Source organism: Carassius carassius, chromosome 27 (assembly GCF_963082965.1).
Source record: "Carassius carassius chromosome 27, fCarCar2.1, whole genome shotgun sequence".
NCBI lineage: Eukaryota > Metazoa > Chordata > Actinopteri > Cypriniformes > Cyprinidae > Carassius > Carassius carassius.
Window position 1 is genome coordinate 10,722,898 of NC_081781.1, and position 15,827 is coordinate 10,738,724.

Genomic DNA, 15,827 nt, shown 5'->3' on the forward strand with positions numbered 1-15,827 from the left:
AACATCTGGGCTAGAAGCAAGTCATAGGTTCAAACCCCTGAAGGGGTGATTCATGACCTGAGGAGCAGCACCATTGTGCCCTTCAGCAAAACTGTCTCTGTTTCAAAGTATCTGCTAAAGTAAATATCCACAGCAATCATAAAGACCACACTGGATGAATTGTTAGGAAGTGGTTTCTGAAATGATATGTGCAAAAGAGTCGAAAATGTAGCAGCTGCTTAGACTCTGAGCAAGACTCAGTTGTTTTTGTGGGCGAAAAGGACACATTAAATCTAAATTTACTAGACAACCAAAGCTTGTAAATGCACTGTAAAACACAGCACTCTTAGTTGAGAGTTCTTTTAGACTGTGGTTAATAAGGGATTGATTGCTTTCAGAGACTGTCACTGAATTGTGTAACCAAATATTTAATCCCAGATGTGTCACATAACGGTTTTACTTTTATGTTTTAGATTCATGTTATGCAAATAACACTTTCCCAGGGATGCTTTTTTTTTTCCTCCAGATTCTTAACCTTTGCTATAATATCACGTCTTCCTCTGGGGTGGGAAAAAAGAAGATTATTTAGCCATCATTATTCAAATTTGCATTGTTTTTGTGGATAGAACTCATATTTAAAATGCTAAAATATTCAAGGTTAAAACACAGATAGGACAAGGTAATCTTAAAGCATTTGCATTCTCTTTCTTTAGTTCATTTAGTGCAGCTGAAGGTGGCTTGATAAGCTGAATACAACCAAAAAAACTCCTTCTAGAAAGAGCGTGACATTCACACTCGGAGACCGGGGCAGATCTCAAAATAGAGATAAGATTTGCTCCGAAAGGTCAGAGCAGAATGAGAATGTATTTCCAGTTGGAGCACAGACCTCTGCAGCCGTTCTCTCAGCAAGTGGTTTGATCAAATATTGACTGAAGGTCGCTGTAATTATTGTGCAAATAGCAGCATACACTAGCAGTAACACCATGACATGGGCAGATACAGAACAAATGATTGCAACTGCCAAAGAAACCCAAACCAAACGCATAACAAACAAAACAACCCGGGTCGATACATAATCTTTCACGTTGCGCTGTATGTTGCTCGCAAAAAACATAAATATCTCTAACTGCTCATTTGCTTTACTTCCTCCCAAAAAGTCTTTATGTCAAACCATCAGCAATTCTACAATGGAGGAGGGAGAGGAGGTAAGGTTGGATGACGGTGTAGAAGAGGTTCCACTGGTTTTGTTCAGCCACACTGTCTGTATGTATGAACAAAACAGAGGAAACAGCTGTTCTCAGAATAGTTACTTGAAAAACCCTGATGGAAATTCCCACTGCATGCTACGTATATGTAGCACGCATGGAACATGGTGAAATGTGCTTGTGGTGATTTGCTTGAGGCGTTTCTCTTTTGCCACACCGATGGCTACGTCCTGAAATTGTCTGTCTGTAGGAATGAAGGTTTTGGGTTTCTCATCTTCCTGTACTTCATGTCTCTTTGTGTCCGTACATCTCTGCACAGGATTTTGAACAATACACATTTATTTAGATGGATTGCATCCAGCAGTGGTATTTACTTATGTATGCTTTTGTGGAGTACTATTAGGAAACGGAACATATAGGTTTAGGTATTGTCCATTTAGGTTTCTTTAGTTGTTCTTATATAGACTTCTTATATAAAGCTGTGAAGGCTGTTTTTGTTTTATTGCTCTCTTAATGAATTTTTTGTTGTTGTTTTTTTTTTTTGACTGCTGAGCTCATTACCACTGAAAAACAAAACAAAACAAGAAACACTTTAAATCATTATTTTGTCCACTTAAAATATCTTTGGAAAAGATATTAAGATATTAAGATATTAATAAGGAAATAAATGAATTTAATTGAGAAGCATATATTATATAAAACAAAAATATTATAATCTAAATAGTGCTATCATTAATTTAATTGGTATTCAGTTAATCAATGAACATAAACATTGTAAAAAAAAATCTAATAAAAATGTATCTAAAAATGTAATGTAGACGGGAAAATAGTATTAAAATACAAACAAAATGTTCTTATTCAGTTTTGTCTCTCAAGAATTTAAATTTATCTTGCTTTAAGAATGTTTCGATATTTTGCTGACAAAACAAGGTCACATGTTCTCTGCTAGTTTATTTATGAAAGATAATAGATAAGTCAACATACAGTATGCCTAAGCGGCAAGGGTATACATATATTATACAAAATGTACGAACTCATCCATATAAGCCATAATGTCTAGTTTGTATTCTCCTATGTGGTGCATGCTTGTGGCATGGGCTGCTGTGAATGATTGTTTTGTCTGTTCTGATGTTAATTCTTTTCCTTTCAGGGCTTTGTGTGACCAAATTACACCCATTTACATCCCAGTACTGTTTGTCCAGCAGCATGTTTGTCTCCGACTCGCTGAAAAATATTGCAGTGTCTCCTTTGTCCTGTTTGAAGCATTTGTGTCCCTCAGGATGGTTAAAAAACCCTTTAGCTATGTTGTCTTGGTGTTTTCTCCAGCACAACCAGTTCAAGAATTGCATGGCTTTTACTGAGGCTTCAATGTGTTTGTAAAGAGAGGTGTTCTCTTTTTTCCAGCAAAGATGTCACGGAAATTAAGCTTGCCTACTGAGCTAAAGCCAGACTTGGGTAAGCCTCGACTTTGTGTTCATGCTACACAGCTTTTGAATGTGGAGTCCATCAGCACATTATCAGAAACTGGAGAGTGCACATGCTCATTAGCTTTGAACATCACATGTCAGTTAGCCCAAGAATATGGTTGCTTCAGAATTGCCGAACTTTCAGAGTTTATACTGAGTTTCTGGGATTGAAATGTGTTATGAAAGAAAAGGTCCATTTGAAGCTGATTTTCTTTTGTATTGATTTGTGGGTCTGACATACATATGGGTCATGTCTGGTTTATCAAAAGGAGTGTTTTTGAGTGTTTCCATAAATGGTACATGTAAGCATGGGCAAAACCACTGCTTCATTTTCATGTAGTCATGGTCCTCTGTCAGTCTTTCTAACTTTTATCCTGAATAAAACAAGTCAGCATTTGCCAGTTCAGCATTTGCTGGTATATCAATTCAGTATAAAATTCAGTTTGGTCATCACTTTCCAGCAGGAGTGTTTTTAAGGGAATTCCCTTAAGGAGTACTTTTCTGGAATTGCACTGATTTGAAATGGAAAATAGAGGAGTAGTTTTATGTAAAAAAAAAAAAAGATTGTAAAGATTTTCCCCTCGCATATCAATGTCATATATAAACTTCTACAGGATATCAGTTAATTGTTTTGAATAAGGAAACCTTAAATGTATACAATTGTTCAAATGTTTGGGATCATTAATTTATTTTCTTTCTAAAAAAAATTTTTCGTCAAGGATGCATTTAATTGATCAAAAATGACATTTATAATGATAGTTTTCACAAAAATATTAAGCAGAACAACTTTCTTCAGCACTGATAATATTAAGAAATATATCCATAATTGGGGTCCAAGCACAAAATTGTTTGTGTAGACGGTACAATTATACAATGTCTCTTTTAAAATGTAATTATCCTTAAGTGCCTCTTTATGGAAGCTTTATACTATATACTATATTAAAACAGGCAAATTTAAAATTGGACAGCAACTCATTGAAGACTGACGTAATAGCTGCTTAAAATTCAGCTTACATCACAGAAAAACAGTAAAGTAAATTTTAAATTATTAAAATAGAAAACATACTTTTTAAAATTGTAACAGTATTTCACAATAAAACTTTATTTAAAATTTAGCTGTATTTTTGGAGCCATGTTTAGCTTAAGACACAAACTTAAATGTGAAAATTTTGAACATTAGCATAGGTTATAAATGAGTAGGATTTGTGACCCTGGACCACAAATCCAGTCTTAAGTCACTGGGGTATATTTGTAGCAATAGCCAAATAAATCATTGTATGTGTCAAAATTATACATTTTTTTCTCTATGCCAAAAATCATTAGGATATTAAGTAAAGATCATTTTCCATGAAGATATTTTGTAAATTTCCTACTTTAAATATATTAAAACTTAATTTTTGATTAGTAATATGCATCGCTAAGAACTTTATTTGGACAACTTTAAAGGCGATTTTCTCAGCATTTTGATTTTTTTTGCACCCTCAGATTTCAGATTATCAAATAGTTGTATCTCTGCCAAATATTGTCCTATCCTAACAAACCATACATCAATGGAAAGCTGGTTTTGTGGTCCACAGTCACATATTATGTCATAATAATGGACACTACAATTTCATTCTCTGTCACATATTATGTCATAATAATGGACACTACAATTTCATTCTCTGTCACATTCTTCCATTATTTTTATTTATTTGTTTGTATTTAATTTCTAGACTGTACACACCTTGGATAGGATGACCAGACATCTAGTTTTTCCCAGAATAGTCCCATTTTCAGACCCCTTTAACAATTACAGAGTCAGATTTATTTTAAAGATGGTCTTCTAATTTACTTTAGAAGATAGTCTTCTAATTTATTTTAGAAGATGGTCCAATATTCAAATAAATTAGGTTGGGTAAAAGGGTCTAAAATATGTAAGTGTTCCAGGAAAATAGGACATCTGGTCATTCCAATCTTGGGAATACCATTTATTTCCATCACACTGGAGAGCCTCATTTCCCACATCAAAGGTCATTTTCTCACCACTGAAGGATATTGTTTTAACTTGTGCATAAACCACGATCACAAAGTGCATATTTAGATCTTTATTCTGCTCAAGACGAAGAGGCTGAATGTAATCTGTCAATCTGTTAATCTGTTGGTTGTCATCTCAGAGTGGGGGCTTTACTTTTTTGTGTTTTTCTTTCTACTGTCCTACTCTCTGTATGTCCCCCGCGGGGTTCTATACCCCTAGACAACAGGGACAACTCCTTCAGCCGCTCACGGAGCTCCAGTGTGACTAGTATTGACAAGGAAGCACGAGAGGCCGTCACATCTTTCTATTTCTGTGAGACATACAACCGTAAAGCAGATGGCGGACTTACACCTAGTCTGTGGGTTGGCACGTCCTTGGGCACAGTCCTGGCAATTTCCCTCAACATGCCCCCTGCTGGAGAGCAGAGGCTTCTGCAACCAGTCATTGTCTCCCCTTGTGGTAAGTTAGCAAATTAGAGGTTTAAAGGAAATGTTCATCCATAAATAAAAAATTACTGGAAATGTAGCCCAAGATATAGATGAGTTTATTCCTTCATCAAAACAGGTTTGGAGAAATTTAGCATTACTGTACATTGCTTGCTCATCAATGGATGCTCTGCAGTGAATGGGTGCCGTCAGAATGAGATTCCAGACAGTTTATAAAAACCTCACAATAATCTACAAGTAATCACACAACTCCAGTCCATCAGTTAATGCCTTATAAAGCAAAAAGGTGTGTGTTTGTAATAAATAAACTGGCACTTCAAGCACAAGCATAATGTAAAAAAAAGGAAAAAAGTCCATCCTCTGTTGTCTTCGCACACCAAAATCAGTTGACTTATTTGTGTACAACTGTTTTCACTTCTTGATCTGTGGATATTTCTCTCCTGATTCAGATGAGATGACCTTTTCTCTGGAGGAAGAGTTATGGTCTATGGACTAATTTTTTGGCCAGAAGCAAAGGTTTAAAGTGAAAGCACTTTAATTATGGACTTGTGGATTATTGTGATGGTTTTATCATCTGTTTGAATTCTCATTCTGACAGCAGCCATTCACTGCAGAAGATTCATTGGTGAGAAAGTGATGTAATGCTAAATTTCTCTAAATCTGTTCTAATGAAGAAACAAAGTCATCTACATCTTGGTTGAAATTTTCTTTGGATCAACTATTCCTTTAATTTGAAGGCTAATTTGTTTGACTCTGACATCTCAACCCTCTCTGTACAGGAACTCTTGTCAGGTTGAAGGGCAGCATTCTCCGGATGGCTTTCCTAGATTCTACAGGGTCTCTCCTCCCTTCTGCTTTTGAGCCATGGTATGAACCCAATGCCCCGGCCAACGGAGAGGAGCGGGACAAGGTCCGTAAGAGACGGCCGGTGTCTGTCTCCCCATCCACATCCCAGGAGATGAATGAAAACCAATATGCTGTGCTGTGCTCTGAGAAACAGGCCAAAGTCATATCCCTGCCCTCTCAGACCTGCGTATTTAAACACAACATCACCGAAACATCTTTTGTGCTGCGGGCAGATGTGGTACAGATAAACACTGGCATTTGTGTGGCCTGCTTCTGTGCCAATGGACACATCATGACCCTCAGGTGAGAGAAGATGCCCTTAACATAAGCCAGATCAGGGTTGATTTAAATGCATTCATTTAAAAGAAATAAAAAAATCACTAGCAACTGTAATGTCATTTTAAAGTTGTAAAGAATTGATTTTAAGTAAATGACATATACAGTATATTGAATGCTAAAAAAAAAATCCAACTCGGTCAACCTTTAAAGCTTTGTTTAACTGCAGACTGCCAGGTTATTGTTTCAGTGATGTGAGGAATTGTTTGTTGCCTGATACTGATATACTGTAACACATGCAGTAAATTTGGAAATAATTCTATTTTTAGTAGACAATATTGTCGTCTTGCTCCACTGTTCAGCAAAGTCAGAGCCAGGGGGTCTGTTGCTACTGCAACACAGATCTAATCACTGTATTGCTCTCTGAATTGCTTTGGCTTATAAATCTTCAGAGGACAGAAAGGCAGACAAACATCTGTGTATTTGTCAGTAGGAAGGTCAAAGTTAACCATCAAACATGAAGACCTTGGGGGCATTACTGCAGATATCATCTACAAATGTCTTTAATGTTTGTTTCCTGTAATTTAAAGGCACATTTTGAAGGACAAAATCAGCACTGCCACAGTCTCAGCATTGCAGCTCTTGAATAATAGAGGAGGTGAGAAATCCCAGAGCTGAAGAAATGTCTCACTGTGTCATGCTGTTTCAGTCTGCCAGGGTTGAGGCCACTGCTGGATGTAAATTACCTACCCCTGACAGATATGCGGATAGCGAGAACGTTTTGCTTCACCAACCTCGGCCAGGCCTTGTACCTGACTTCCCCTACTGAGATCCAGAGGATCACCTACAGCCAGGAGGTCTGCGAGAACTTACAGGTGAGCAAAACTGTTCTTCTAGACTCTTCTGTTGCACAGTATTTACAACAATGTTGAAGATGATGACGATTTAACTGTGTAACAGGAGATGCTAGGTGAGCTGTTTACTCCGGTGGAGACGCCTGAAGCTCCTAACAGGGGATTCTTTAAGGGTCTGTTCGGAGGAGGAGCACAGTCTCTAGACAGAGAAGAGCTCTGTGAGTTATATTTTCATTATCTGCATTTTACCCTTAGATGCCTAAAATATCTGTGCAAGAATGATATAGTAGGAATGTAGAACACAAACTGAAAGATGACCATTTAGATGTGGGGAGTCTGGAGCTAGCTGGCACACTTTTTACTTCAGTAAATATATTTTTCAGGGTAGATTCATTTTTTTAAATCAGATTCTCAATAGGCACAAACTATTTCCCAGTCACAATAGATGTTGCCATTGAAAAGCCAAAATTGTTGCTATTATCATTGTTAAAATGTTATCATTAATACATTACACAAAACTACAGCATCTAAAAGACACTGGCAACCTGAGATTCACGAAAAAAGAATATAAAATAATTGGCACGTATGCCAGTGTATTTTATTGTGCGTGGTGTTTAGTTATTTACCCAACACCTATTACAAAAATATAATTATATTAAATAATTTAGAGATTATTCAGATATAACATGGTTTTGAATAAGGCATTTGAATCCAACATACAAAATTATGTGTTTGAAACTACATAGAGATAGAATTTTGACAAAAACCTATTACTAATGTTGTTATTTTTTAGCTTAAATATAAAAATGCTTTTTGTTAATTAAAAAATAAATTGATTTAAAACTTTTAAATAATAAATTAATGCTTATATATTTTAAGATCAGTCAGAGCATGTTTCTTTCAAGTGAAACAGTTCAGACTTAGATTTTAGTCTGGGATTAGGTTTAAACCTTGTCTGTTAAACCGGAGGGAATATCTTGTTGTAAATAATTACAATAACTGGATTTAAAATGCGTAGTGTAACAATGAATTGAGATTGTACAGTGCATTTATTAGGTGCATTACAAGGCATAATTAATGCATTAAAACTACTTTTATAATGAATTACACATAAAGGCTTTAAGTAAAGTGTTAAAAACATTTTTTTAATAAATATGCCAAAAGCACATAACTATATATATATATATATATATATATATTTTTTTTTTTTTTTTATGTGCTTGTATATTTTGTTATGTGCTTTTGTCATATTTATTAGATTTATTTTAAAAAAATGTTTTAACACTTTAATATACACATGGTCCTAAGTATTTATATAATTATATATATATAATGCAAAAATAACACTGGTGACAACTAGTCATCTTGCATAGCTGTTTCCTGTGCCTCTTTGCCATCTAAAGTTCATCTAAGTTCTGTTCTTAAAAATGTCATCGTCACTATGTTGTTGTAACCCAGAGCTTATTTGTGCTCTGTTGTGATGTCAACTCATTTGCAGCATTCTTTCCTCCTCTTCTTTTCACACACTGCTTCTCTATTTGTTTTTCAGTCGGCGAGTCAGGAGCCGGAAAAGCACCACGCAGTCTCGCTCAGCACATTCCAGGTCCTGGGGGTATAGAAGGCATGAAGGGGGCAGCGTCAGGCATTGTGGGCGATCTCGCTCGAGCTCGGATAGCGTTGGACGAGAGAGGGCAAAAACTGAGCGAGGTGGAAGAGCGGACGGCAGCCATGATGGCCAGCGCTGACACATTCTCCAAGCATGCTCATGAGGTACAGCATTACCACCGCTGATGCCAATAACAGATGAATCACTTCGTAAAAATAGATAAACATTTCATTTAATGTGCATTATAATCATTGTGCAGCTGGTGTCTCTAATTTTGATCTTCTTTTTACTCCCTTTTGCAGATGATGCTAAAGTGTAAGGATAAAAAATGGTACCAGTTCTGATTTCCGCAAAACAGCGGAGCCCAAAGGGACTCAGGAGTTCTTCTACACAGCCTAGTTCATCTGTAATCCTTCTCTCAGTCCCATCTTTATCTCTCCTCTGCTGGACCAGTGGGATCCCTTGCTCTTACCTAGCACAATATTAAATACAGTCTGCTTACAGAACTGCGGCACAGACTGAGAGTGGCCCAAATCTGAGGAGTACCATACCATGATGGCGTCCACTCTTCCGTTTTTGTTTGTTTGTTTAATAACGCCAATCCCCTCTCATGGCGGCTGGGCTTTGCATGCCCTGGAATTCCATTTCTTCTCTCAGTCTTTAAATTGTTTTTGTGCTGTTGTTTTTTGCAATCACATCCTGCCTCCCTCATCGGAGAGCAGTAAGTCGTCAAAAAAGACAGACAGACTAAACAAAAAATACAAAAACTAAAACAAAAAACATCATAAAAAAAAGCATATATATATATATATATATATATATATATATATATATATATATATATATATATACATACATACAGTATATATATATATACATACAGTGTGTATATATATATATATATATATATATATATATATAATACTATATAAATCTCTGTAAAAATGCCATATTCGCTATTGACTGTCAAGGAAAACTGAAATACAAAGACACCAGGTGAAGCACGGAAAGAGCTCCGTTCACAGGAAATGATGTCATAACACGGAGGAGTCAAACCTTTCAGAAGAAGAGAGAACATCTCCCTTCTCCAAGAAATTACTCAGTATATTTCTGTAAAAAAAAAAATTCTAAATTGCCCCTTTGTTTTAATAACCGTTTGATTATTTATTTTTATTAATTTGGCAAAAAACTAGAAATTATTTGCAAAATCAACTGTATGTCTTATTAAATATACAATGCTTTTTGGGTGATATTTGTATGGAATTATTGTGAATATCACTACAATAATCCTTTACATTGAAGTACCATCTAGAGGGTTTATGTTAAGTTGACATGATCCAGAGAATTAAACGACAGATCTATGTGGTAAATGAATGAATTATGAAATAACTATTTATAAAACAACCATAAGTGATTTAAAGATGGTATTTTCATGTGATACATTATACAGATGTTTAAACTTTCTATGAAACTTCGCACAGAATATATCTGGTCTGGACTGCATTGTGAAAGAAAGTAGGCAACTTTTAGGTTTAAAGTTATCCATGTTTTGTTGGGTAGACAGCCATATAGACCTCAACAGCTAGAACATCTGTTGTGATATCAAAAATGACATCACAGTCTTTTCGACGTTGACTCTGGGATTTGATTTGGTCCATTAGACCAACTTTCTCATTCCTGCATAATGCATAGATTTAATATAGATGCTTCAGTTGAACATGTAGAGATTGTACTTTAGTAAATATTTAGGTCCACATTTCATTTGTTAAATAAAAAGCACTTACTGTACTCTTGGAAACGGCTCTTTTCATACCTGGAAATTTGAAGCGGTTTTCCAGCTCTAATCTTTGGTGACTTGAGACTTGATTATAAGGGTGAAGTAGGGTGGAACGCTTTCACCCACTTGACTTGGAAACAATATTCATTGTAGTTCTGAATGTCAGGATAACATGTTTCTATCTGGTTTCACACTGGTGCTTCATATGTAATGCAGTGGCACAGAACGTACTTCGAGATCATCTCCATCTGTGAAAACAACTACAATGAGTGTTAGGTGTACATTCCAAACCAGAAAACTAGAATTTAGCAAAATTAAATACAAAAATAAAAATTGTACGGCTAATGTCTTTCTTGTCCCATTTCTCCCTTGAAACCACATTTTAGTGCCATTATATTTATTAGTGGTTTGCAAGAAATGCTGCTATATATGTTGCATTCATCACATGATCCATTGTTGTTCCAGATACTGATGTTCACTTGCCTCTCTGCCCAAAGTTTTTTGCCATTCTGTGAATGAAAGAAGTAGTTAGACAATCTGGGAGCATAAATTGACCCCAAGACAGTTGCCATATCTTTTCAAACGCCAAAGATTTTCTTTCATTGAGTTCTGTATTCCATTGACTGTGTTCGACAGCTGTTTGTGTCTGGAGTACCACTGCATATTTCACCAGTTTCAGTGTTGAGGACTGTTCTGATGTTTTTGGCGCTGTGCTAGTCTGCCTTTCATGTGTTTGTATGCCGTACTTCAAACAAAGAAAAATAGGGGGAAAAAAGAATTACAAAACAAAACAAAGCCAATCTCTCTCAGACTCTAAATGTTTCTCTGTGTTGGACTCTATATTCTCTGTAGATGTGTTTTCATGCCATGGTGTTATAGTGTTTCTGAAGACCGGGTTTGTTTTTGAATATCTTGCTCGTATGTCATCTCTTCTGATTAACTAATTCAATTATATTTGTACAATGTGTATTTTTCTCTGCAGTACTGTATTTCCCTGAATAGATATCCTTGTCATATTTTTAATCATCGATTATTAAAAAATTATTTTTATATATGCTTTGAGGAGGATGTAGTTTGAGCTCGTTGCGCTCTGTTACTTGTCTTCATATCTTTGTTTTCTGTTGTGTGATCTGTTTGTTCATGCTATCACTGACACAACGGTGATTTTTGAATTCAACACGAGTGAGTGAGCGAGCTTTTCCTTGAAATTATCACATGTAAGTGTGGTTCATTATAAAAAATGCCATCCATTTGATTATGTGTGTTGGAAAATACATTTTAGGCCCTGACATGGTTGATACAATTCAAAACCAAAAATTGCTTTTACAAAGATGTTGGCTCATGTACTCATGAGATATTTCCAGGAAATATTTGATGTCCTAGGTTGCTATTTTGTCATTGTCAATCGATAAAGTATCCAATCAGCCGTGTTGAACTGTAATGCTGTAAATGTCAGTAATAAGTGTTCAAACTCCAGCAGAATTTATTGATCACAACTTCAGTTCATACATGTCCATTTCAGAGAGGTTTCAGACTCACTCTTAATGTGAACCTGGTTGTTTGCCCTTTGTAATCTTTCATGACTAAGGAGAAAAAAAGTTCTTGTTGTTTTCTTGGCTTTAATTTTATTTATTCATTTTGTAATGTTTCATGTTGACTTTAAATGAATTGTTTTATTTGTCTCAGACAGAACATTCTGAAATATTACACTTTTAACATGCAGAAGAGCCTCGTTCATTTTCTGTCCTGAATATAACGGTTATCAGTGGGTTGCAGTATTTTCTCATTGTAGCCAATTTCTTGTACAGTTTTATGCAAATTTCACATTGGATGTTTATGACTATCTGCTGCCACAAACAATTTAGAATTTCTGTAGATAGAAATGACTGTGCAATGGAAAATAAATGATTTAAAAATCTTTCCTGTGTTGTCTGGCTCATGGTTCTAGTTCTTAAAATCGGTTCTTGATCCGAATAGTTTGTAGAACTGTCCCATTTTATTACACGTAAAGTGGGAACAAAAGATTTATTTATTTATTTAAATATCTTATTTGTATTCTTTATAAAGAACTTTAGGAAGAGCATACCTATTTGCCAGTGTGTTGGCTGTGATTGGTTGGATGTTGCCTAACCACACCCACTACAATGATGTCATGTCTGGCAAATTACATGATTGTCACAATTATATACCCATCTCCTTCTTTGATGACTCCTTATTATTATTTAAATTATTAATGACTGTTACAGTCTGCTGATTTATAAAGGGAAACATAAGGGAACTTATTTGTCCCACTTCTGTTAATCTCACCCTTATTAATCATGGAGGTGTACTATGATCAATATTGATATAGTAGTATCTCAGAGCAATGAGAAGATATGATAAGGATGCTGTTATACTACTAAAGACCACAAGGAGGGGTAGTAAGACAAGGAAAAATGTTGATCAAACGGCAATGAGGCACGACTCTGGATCAGCTGAAAGACTACATGATGAAGGCGTTAAAAAAAACAGGTCTAATTTCATAACCATTTCTTAGTTTAAAGGAGGACACAATTATAATAGTATGCATTTTGTATTTGTATGAACATATTGGGGTGAATTCAGGTCGATTGGGACACCTTTTGACTAGGAGTGTCCTGAATTTAATTTAAGATTATGAATATGAATGTTTTCTCCAATTGTCAACTACCATATTAAAACGTGACAATTTAGTATCATTTATATATTTAGGCTGTTGAATTAGCTTAAAATTATATATTTTTATTTAGTTTAGTAGGCCTAATTTTGTTATGTGTTTTTGTCATGTTTAATAGGTTATTTATATTTAACTTTACATTTAAGTTTAGTACTTCTAGTTCTTCAACCTAAACTTGGTAAGCCTATTTCCGTTTGTACAATAACATTTTTAAAGTTTAAGTTTTTCTTCTAATTTTATTTTTAACATGCAAAATACTAACAATCTTATTATGATGTGAACGTTGACTTTTTTTTCTAACAAAAATATATATTTTTGCCCAAGTTTAAGGCAGGGGGCACCATAAGACTGTAGCATAAAGTGAAAAGCGCGAGCAGCAGCGCTTCAGATTTAAATGCTCTTCCAGCAGTAGAGAAGGGACGCGCGCTCCTGCGCAGCACACACAGCAGACAGACAGCAGCCTGCCGTTACCTCCACATTTACCTTCCTCGGCTTTGCCGAAAATTAAAAGTCACAAAGTTTCGGATTTTTAAGAAGCGCCATGCCAGGGTTTCATTTACCCCAGACTCTGACAAACTGACAGTTTTCACAGCGCGTGCCCAGATTCAAACCGTGTCTGCTCACCAACCGTCGCCTCGCTGAGGAAAACCGATCTTTTTCGCCGCCAACGCGATTACGCTGCTCAGCAAATAGTGGCAAGAAGTCTGAAACCACATGTGCTCGTCTCCAAACCGGAGAGACGCGGTTTCGTTTGTCTTCAGAGAGGAAAAGAGTTGGCTTTAAGCCGTACTGACAGACACAAGGGAAGGGAGGACGGTCTCGTGAGAGCGCTGGAGAAGAGCATTGGAAATTCACGCGGTGCGTAATATTGACGTTTCTTCTTGGCACTACTGCGCGAACAGTTTAAATAAACGAGGGGAAAATGTAGTCAGTGTGGATGGTTATCAGTATAGCCACTTTAGACGCTAACCATTACCGGTGAATGGCTCTTTAAACACGGTGAGGGGGGCGGTAGTTGTGGAGTATACGGCAATGCCAAGTAGAAGTGTCTCGACTTTGTCAGTATTAATAAACGCTGAAGTGCCCAGCACCGTCTGTTTAACATTTATGGGCTCGTGGATATTTTCTAAACATCCACTGCTATCAAAACGTGGAGAGAAATGCTGAATGAAGATGACACATTGACTGGTATATTCACGTAAACCGCAGGCACACGCGCTGTCAGTCACCTGCTCACAAAGGTAAACGCACCTTTACGCTTAAACACAGTTCAAAATGATGACCAGCGGACCCAGCATCGTCTATGAATGGCTGAAAACCCTTCAGCTGTGTCAGTATGTCGAGGCTTTTGTGGATAACGGGTACGACGACTTGGAAGTTTGCAAACAAATTGGAGACCCGGACTTGGATGCCATCGGTGTGTTCATTCCGCACCACCGCCAGCGGATTCACGATGCCGTACAAAGGTTAAAAGATCACGATAAGGAGACGGCCACTGGGCTTTATTTCACCCTGGAGCCGATGCCCCCGGTCTCCCCTATATTCAGGAGTCGCATGGCAGAGAAATGCGAGCCTAGGCTGCGGGGCTCCAGGTCATGGACTGAGCAGAGCAGTGATAGAGCGGCGCGCAGCATGGGGGCGTCCAGGAATCTGACGCTGGGGTACCGCAAGGAGCTGGAAGTCTACCCAAAACTGAAGCTGAAGATCATGATCAGGGATAAACTCATTAGGGACGGGATAAACCTTGCCAAGCAGCCATACTCTAATAAGGTGAGTAGCTGTGTTTACCTTTTGTCCCGTGTCGCTATAAAACACGTGGCCTGCCCTTGAATCAGATATTTGGATTGTAAACAGCCTCAGTTAGAAACACAAGCTCAGTATAATGATAAAACCTTGGATTTATGTGATTAGAAGGAGAGGGTAACAGTATAGGACCGTGTGGCTTGGATGCAGGGATATGGAGGTTTGATGACTCGAACTTTGCCTTAATCTGGTTTCCAAAATATGATCAATAGCCTACTGACTGATTTTGGACTCACTCTGCGTTTCTAATGGTTTTCTGGGATCAGTAGGCCAGCTAGAATCGATTGGCCTGTGCAGGAAATGCCCTCACACTGCATACATCCAACATTCAACATTGGATTATTCAAACCTGACCCTTTTCCTTTTTGTGTGTGTGTTTGAGCACTGAGGCTGGAAGTTCAAGTTGGATACAGAATCAAAGGGAGAGAGAGCTTCAGAGAGGTTGGGTGAATGTTGCGACCCTGTTTCAGATTGAGTATTCGTTAAACTTTATCATAGAGATTTAATGTGTGGGATTTGTTGGAGGTATCATTGGGATTTAGATTTACAACGATTTAATGCTTTCCGATGATCCTTGGCCTTTAAAAATAGGTGTTTGAGTGTGCATCACAGTTTCCCCTTTGGAAAAAAGCATATTTCTTGTGATTTTTATAGTTCCCAGCAGCTGGACAATAAAATGACAATGAATTTCCAGAAAACTGTACAGCCTTAGTAGCTGTAATTGTTTGAGGTGTGATTCTTCAACTCTTGATCCACTTATTGGAATAGATTGTTAGAGATGTGCATTGTTTTGAGGACTGTACAGATAGTTTGCTGCATTCAACCATCTGTACTTAGAAGGTAATGTTTGCTTTGGT

General features: G+C 36.9%; 2 protein-coding genes and 1 long non-coding RNA gene across 11 annotated transcripts in view; all 3 read left to right on the plus strand.

The window, feature by feature from the left end:
- Positions 1-9,533, plus strand: part of stxbp5a (syntaxin binding protein 5a (tomosyn)) — a 70,511-nt gene extending 60,978 nt beyond the window's left edge. Inside the window, exons 20-27 of one of the 3 annotated variants that reach the window (XM_059512622.1) lie at positions 1,137-1,184; positions 2,589-2,645; positions 4,851-5,126; positions 5,893-6,262; positions 6,945-7,110; positions 7,196-7,307; positions 8,639-8,859; positions 8,998-9,533. In XM_059512622.1, the coding sequence (XP_059368605.1) occupies positions 1,137-1,184; positions 2,589-2,645; positions 4,851-5,126; positions 5,893-6,262; positions 6,945-7,110; positions 7,196-7,307; positions 8,639-8,859; positions 8,998-9,039 (1,292 nt within the window). In that variant the 3' untranslated portion in view covers positions 9,040-9,533. The remainder of the gene's footprint in view (positions 1-1,136; positions 1,185-2,588; positions 2,646-4,850; positions 5,127-5,892; positions 6,263-6,944; positions 7,111-7,195; positions 7,308-8,638; positions 8,860-8,997) is intronic. The other 2 variants (XM_059512623.1, XM_059512624.1) reach the window with 2 other exon arrangements.
- Positions 9,534-9,861: 328 nt separating this feature from the next.
- LOC132106702 (uncharacterized) lies at positions 9,862-12,390 on the plus strand. The gene is made up of 2 exons (XR_009424186.1): positions 9,862-10,545; positions 10,579-12,390. It is a non-coding gene; the product is annotated as an uncharacterized LOC132106702 (long non-coding RNA).
- A 1,181-nt stretch (positions 12,391-13,571) lies between these two features.
- The window catches only part of sash1a (SAM and SH3 domain containing 1a), a 275,012-nt gene continuing 272,756 nt past the window's right edge, over positions 13,572-15,827 (plus strand). For 3 of the 7 annotated variants that reach the window (XM_059512644.1, XM_059512645.1, XM_059512647.1), the window contains exon 1: positions 13,572-14,937. In XM_059512644.1, coding sequence (XP_059368627.1) covers positions 14,443-14,937 — 495 coding nt within the window. In that variant the 5' untranslated portion in view covers positions 13,572-14,442. The remainder of the gene's footprint in view (positions 14,938-15,827) is intronic. The other 4 variants (XM_059512649.1, XM_059512650.1, XM_059512646.1 and 1 more) reach the window with 3 other exon arrangements.